Source organism: Perca fluviatilis, chromosome 15, assembly GCF_010015445.1.
Source record: "Perca fluviatilis chromosome 15, GENO_Pfluv_1.0, whole genome shotgun sequence".
Classification (NCBI taxonomy): Eukaryota; Metazoa; Chordata; class Actinopteri; order Perciformes; family Percidae; genus Perca; species Perca fluviatilis.
This window is the reverse complement of record NC_053126.1, coordinates 34,652,530-34,658,529: the sequence shown is the minus strand read 5'-3', so window position 1 is coordinate 34,658,529 and position 6,000 is coordinate 34,652,530. Positions and strand designations below refer to the sequence as shown.

General features: G+C 39.2%; 1 protein-coding gene across 1 annotated transcript in view; it reads right to left on the bottom strand.

The window, feature by feature from the left end:
• si:ch73-366l1.5 (FILIA-N KH-like domain-containing protein) overlaps positions 1-5,977 on the bottom strand; it is a 21,280-nt gene extending 15,303 nt beyond the window's left edge. Inside the window, exons 1-2 of the mRNA XM_039826032.1 lie at positions 5,907-5,977; positions 5,775-5,847 (exon numbers count right to left, since the gene is read on the bottom strand). Coding sequence (XP_039681966.1) covers positions 5,775-5,847; positions 5,907-5,977 — 144 coding nt within the window. The remainder of the gene's footprint in view (positions 1-5,774; positions 5,848-5,906) is intronic.
• Positions 5,978-6,000: the final 23 nt, after the last annotated feature.

The window sequence follows — 6,000 nt, the reverse complement described above, 5'->3', positions numbered from 1 at the left end:
AACATGCTAAGCACAGAAATGTCAGGGAGCCAGATCAGGCTCCGGCTCTGATGGCACAGATAATGTGGAGCATGCTGATTGATTGATTGATTGATTGATTGATTGATTGATTGATAGGAGTACAGACAGTATAGCTTTTTTTGTACATTTAAGTTGCTTTAATTTACGTTTTTGTCGCAATTTCTGTTTTTTTTCAACATTTTTATATTTTTTGTGTGGTGTTTTTGTCGCCTTTTCAGCTTTCATAGACATTCACAAATGTGGGTTTCTTTTAACCAAATTGTCATGGCATTTGGAGAAAAAAATGGATAAAAAAAACAAACATCGGGAAAAGTGAGAAAAATGACAAAAAAAGAAGACCAAACTTAATTTAAATTTGGCCCCATATAAACAGCTCAAGTAAATAAATGAACTGAAGTAAAACTTCATGCAGACTGACTCTGACTCCACACGCACATTTTAAAAGTACAGTTTTCTGCTCATATTTTCTTTCAACGATACATTGTGCAGCCCTAACATCCAGCAGGTGTGTGTGTTTGTTTCTGCATTCATGAAAACAACGTGTGAAGTGTGTTGGAAGCAGCTGTCTGTCGGCCGTGAGTTGGGCCTGAGTCAGCAGGATGAAATGACACAGTTCAGCCTTCACATGAAGACCATGTGAAGGCGTCTATTTCAGACAGGCGCCACCGTGAACATACACAGGTCGGAGTAAATATAGGATTCATGTTGGACACCAAATATAGACGCCCAGCGTGTCGCATGTTACAGCAGCGCTGGGCACATTCCTCCGGCTTTTTAAAGGTCCAACACGCCGACACACCTCTGGACACGAACCGTTGTAATGCAACAAAACTAGGGAGCGACCGATACTGGTTTTAAAAGGCTGATACCGATTATATGTAGTCAATGAACCCGATATTTGGAACCGATATGCATTTATACAGTCCAAATGAAAATCTTTAAGTCTAAAATAAGATTTGTGGAATGTTACATACTCCAACACAAAGCTTTGTTTTAATGCTTTAAGCAGTTATGTAACAAATGAGACACTTTGAACATAATACCCAGTAACAAAGAGTCAGATAGTGTTGTGGGCGGGACATTAAGTAAGTAGGTAAGCAAGTAAGTAGGTAAGTAAGTAACTAATTAAATAAGTAAGTCGGTAGTAGGCCTCTCACAACAAATTTTGCTGGACGATAAATTGTCCCAGAAATTATTGCGATGATATTGTCGTTGAGAGACCGTTTTCATCTAATAATAATGATAATGGCATAATAATAATGCAGGTACACCTTGTCAAAGATCAATAAACTTTCTAAAGAATATTTAACACTGGAACTGGAAGACATTTTAAATATCCACAATAAATGAAAAAAACAACCAAAAACAATAAATAAAATGGATTCTCAATCTCTGTTAACAAAAAATGCACTGGCATAAAAACCAAAGCAATCAAAAAGTAACGTTACCTGAAAACAGTGAGTGGTTTCTTTTTAGCATCTCACATCACACTTTTAGTCACTATGACCACTACTACGGTCAGAAACATTGTGCCAAAATATGAACAATAACGTCGCTGTCAACAGGCTTATCCGCTAATGTTAGCTACCGACCGTTAGCTTGAAACCATCCAGCAAATAGACGGTACTGTAGGGTGCCGTTACCTGAAACCGGTGATTTAATGTCACCGCTTATTTTGCACATAGTTTAACAACAAAATGAAACGCTGCGTGAACATTACTACATTTTTCATGTTGGTTTTGAGCGGTATGCACCCCCACTAACCTGCAAAACGGTTTTAAAACAGTAACGTTAATACAGCGTTCTCCTGCAACAGGAGTGTCACTACCCGATGTGAGTCGAGTGCAGATGTGAGTCGCACATGCTCAGATTTAAAGGGTTTACGGCATAACATGTCATACTGAAATTTGTGAAATCCATAAAATAAGAAACTTTTCTCATTACAAACAATAACAGAAGATGGAAATCATTTCAAAAACGTTGTAGCTACCTAGGATTGTTTGATTGCTAACGTTAGCTCAAAACACCATTCAAGCGACAGCCTTTGTTGGGTTTGATTGCTAACTTGCAGCTAGCAGTCATTTCAAAAACGTTTTAGCTAACTATGATTGTTTGATGGCTAACGTTAGCTCAAAACGCCATTCAAGTGACAGCCTTTGTTGTGTTTGATTGCTAACTTGTAGCCAGCAGTGAACGTACTTCGTTATGTAGGTCATGTAGTCAGTTCGCTAACACAATTAGCTTGCTCTTCTGTAGCTAAACAAAGCTAGCTTGAGAACATTCTTAATTTATTGAAATGTAATGATAGCATATTTCAATGTCATTTAACGTGTAATAGAGTCAAATAACCAAGGTTTGTAACAGCGGGCTTTATCTCGCTCTAGTTCATCACGAATTAGCCAGCAGGGCTTCGGTCCGGATCATTCCGACTGCAGCTCAAACACCGGGGATGTTTTGATCCGGAGCACTCAGGTTCTTGTCTTGTTCAGGACCCCCGTCTGTCGCTAGCAATGATGACGCAGTGATTAGTGATGATTCTCTCCGACCAATCAGGAGTCTGCAGGTTTTCACGTCACCTTTTGGTTTTGCCTCAGCTCGCTTGGAACCTCGACGGAGGTGGTACTAAATAAAGTACCTGTCAGCAGGTAACAGGGACTTTTTAACATAATGGAAAACCAAAACAGGCAAGTAGAGTCGAGGCGAGTCGAGCAGGTACCGTGTAATGGAAGAACACCATAAGTCCGACTCAGTGGTGAGTGAAACCGAAGCAGAGGGACAGACATAGAGCTGTAGCTGAGTAGAACATTTTTTAATTCATTAACTTTATCGTCTATCAGGCAAATAAAACGCCGACACAGATAATCTTCAAACTGCCAAAACACGGCCCAATAATCAGCCAGGGTCGATACTCGGTGGGTCTATGCCTAAACAAAATAGTTAAGTAGAATTGTCATGGGTCTGTACTTTACTGTGCTATCTATATTTATGGAAACTTTAACTTTTACTCAAATACATTTCCTAACTAAAATGGAGGTATAGGCCAACTTTGAGTCCGATTAGGGCTGCACGATAAATCTTGTGTTGTATCGTAATCATATAACATCGCACATCGCAGACACACTCAGGAGACTGTGTCAGTTGAAAGAAAATGCACTTTACAATGTAACTGTCATTCTCTTTTTAGTGCTGCTTTTTAGATTCAATTTGTTCAATAAAAGAAAGCAACAAAAATGTCCAAAAATTTTGAAGTGACAAAAACGTTGAAAGTGTAAACAAATGTTGATAAGTAGCCTAGTAAGTAAGTAAGTAGGTAAGTAAGTAAGTGACCTAGTAAGTAAGTAATTAAGTAGCCTAGTAAGTAAGTAAGTAGGTAGGTAGCCTAGTAAGTAAGTAAGTAAGTAAGTAGCCTAGTAAGTAAGGAAGTAAGTAAGTAAGTAGGTGGCCTAGTAAGTAAGTAAGTAAGTAAGTAAGTAAGTAAGTTTCAGGTACTTTCTATGAGATTATTTTCTGGTTAGATACTTGTACTTTTACTCAGGTATTGCTAAGTACTTTCTAGACTTCTGGAGACTAATGGTGTCCTGCTGCTGCAAACAATAAGAGTTGAAAAAAAACAACTAAAACGTTGACAAAAAGCGCCAAAAAAAAGCAACAAACGGCAGAAAAAGAAACAAAAACAGCCAAAGAAAAGTGCAGCAGCAGTAGCAGCAAAAACGGTCCTGTCCTGTTAGTAGTGTCCTGAGGACTGTCCCGGGACAGTAAGACACTGTCCCTTACACTGTCCTGTGAGTCCCAGACACTGTCCTGTGACTCCCATGACTATCCCGGGACAGTCAGACACTGTCCTGTGACACCCATGACTGTCCCGGGACAGTAAGACACTGTCCCGCACACTGTCCTGTGACTCCCAGAGACTGTCCTGTGACACTCATGACTGTCCCGGGACAGTCAGACACTGTCCTGTACACTGTTCCGTGACACCGAGACAGTGTACAGGACACTGTCCCAGGGCACTCCTCAGGACACTAACAGGACAAGGCAGTTTTTGCTGCCACTGCTTCTCAAAAAGTGACAAAAGTGTTGAATTATTTTCTGGTGAGATACTTTCAGGTACTTTCACTCCGGTATAAGTACTTTCTAGACTTCTGGAGACTAACGGTGTTTCACTGCTGCAAACAAAACGGGATTTGCATGCGAGATAATAACCGCATCAGCACACATTCAAATGCCTCGGCGGGCGAACACAGCGCCGCTTCCAGACTCTCCGTCACCGTGTGTTTGAACAAGCAAATCCAGAAGCAGCCGAGGGGAAGACGCCGGCCATGTTTGGGCGCAACGTCTGCCATAAACAGGCCGAACGGTGAACTTTAAACTGAGCACGCAAATCTCAAACGACTTCCTTCATTGATTAGGAGACGTGGTAACAATCCATAAGTCAGATAATCGGTATGCAGAGTCAAAGTCTTTACATAACTGGGTTTTTCTAGCTGCTCATGTGACTCAGAACTGCAGCCAAATCTACACGTATTTCAGCAATAAATTAACTAAAAAATAATGTAAAGTCCCACTCCAGACAAGCTCTAAATTATGCAAAAATACTCTGCTATGATTAAAGGGTATCTTTGGTTTTTCCCATGTTTTGTGTCTAAGTGACTGAGCAACAATCTTTAAAACTGGTCCAGTATTAAAATGAGAAACAAGCTGAGATCTAGGGGCTTTTTCATGAATTAGCATCCCCTAGAAAGCGCCAAAAGCAGCGCCAAAAGCAGCGCCAACCCTGACAGTAAAGCAGCGAATCCTTCTAGAAGATTGAAACAGAGAAGATCTCTAAAAATCTCTAAAACCAAAATACCAAAAAGTTCCGACATGATATGAAAACTCTCGGCTGAATGACAACTCTTCCTTCCAAAGATCTATCCATCGATTCATTGATTGATTTGTCGGGTTTACAAAAGAATCCAAAATACATAGTTCCCGAAATGTCTCTGTAAATTGAATATAGTTCTTTTTTTTCACTGCTAGTCTGCAGAACCAAGGACTTCAGAGTCATGTGTAAAGCTATCCTCACTTTTAATATATTACAGATTAAAATGTGTTTCATTGTTTACATATACTGGGCATGTTTGGTTGAAAAAATAAAAGTTCTTATTTTGGCTTTTTGTAGACTAAAGAATTATAGATTCATGATACAACTTGTTGGTCTGTCTGGAAAAGTAACAACACGATCGATCGATACATTGATTTGTCAAAAGAATCTAAAATATATATATTTTTTAAATGCTTTAAATGTTGCTGCAAATTCAACATATTTTAATTCTTTTAACTGCTAGTCTGCAGAAATAAGGACTTTAAAGTCCTCTGTAATGTCTGTGAGGATTTTATTTAGATAGCGAACATGTTTTGGCACAAAAAACTTCTTATTTTGGCTTTGAAAATAATAAAATAAAAAATGTATCTAAAAACAAATTAAAAAAATACAGAAACAGTAAATAAATAGTGAATAAATAAATAGTAAATAAATAAATAAACATAAAAAAATAATTTATAACATGAGTTTCTGATAACTTCCATGTTGCTATAATTAGAACCTTCACACACCAATAAATAGATCAGAATCGATCGGTCTTCTATCTATCTATCTATCTATCTATCTATCTATCTATCTATCTATCTATCTATCTATCTATCTATTTATTTATCTATTTATCTATTTATCTATTTATCTATCTGTCTATCTGTCTGTCTGTCTGTCTTACCTTAACAGGGATCTTCTCCGCCGGGAGCCGCGGAGCCAGAGCTCTGGACGGGGGACGTCGTCTCCGTAGCCGACTTTAGGCTTCTTCTTCCCGGCTGCGGAGCCGGAGGAGTCGGGCTTCTTGTTCAGGTACGAAGAAGCGAAATAAACGGCGACGACGGTGAAAATGATGGCGGGGATGATGACGGCCGGGTCCAGGTCCATGATGGCGGGTTTCTGGATTTACT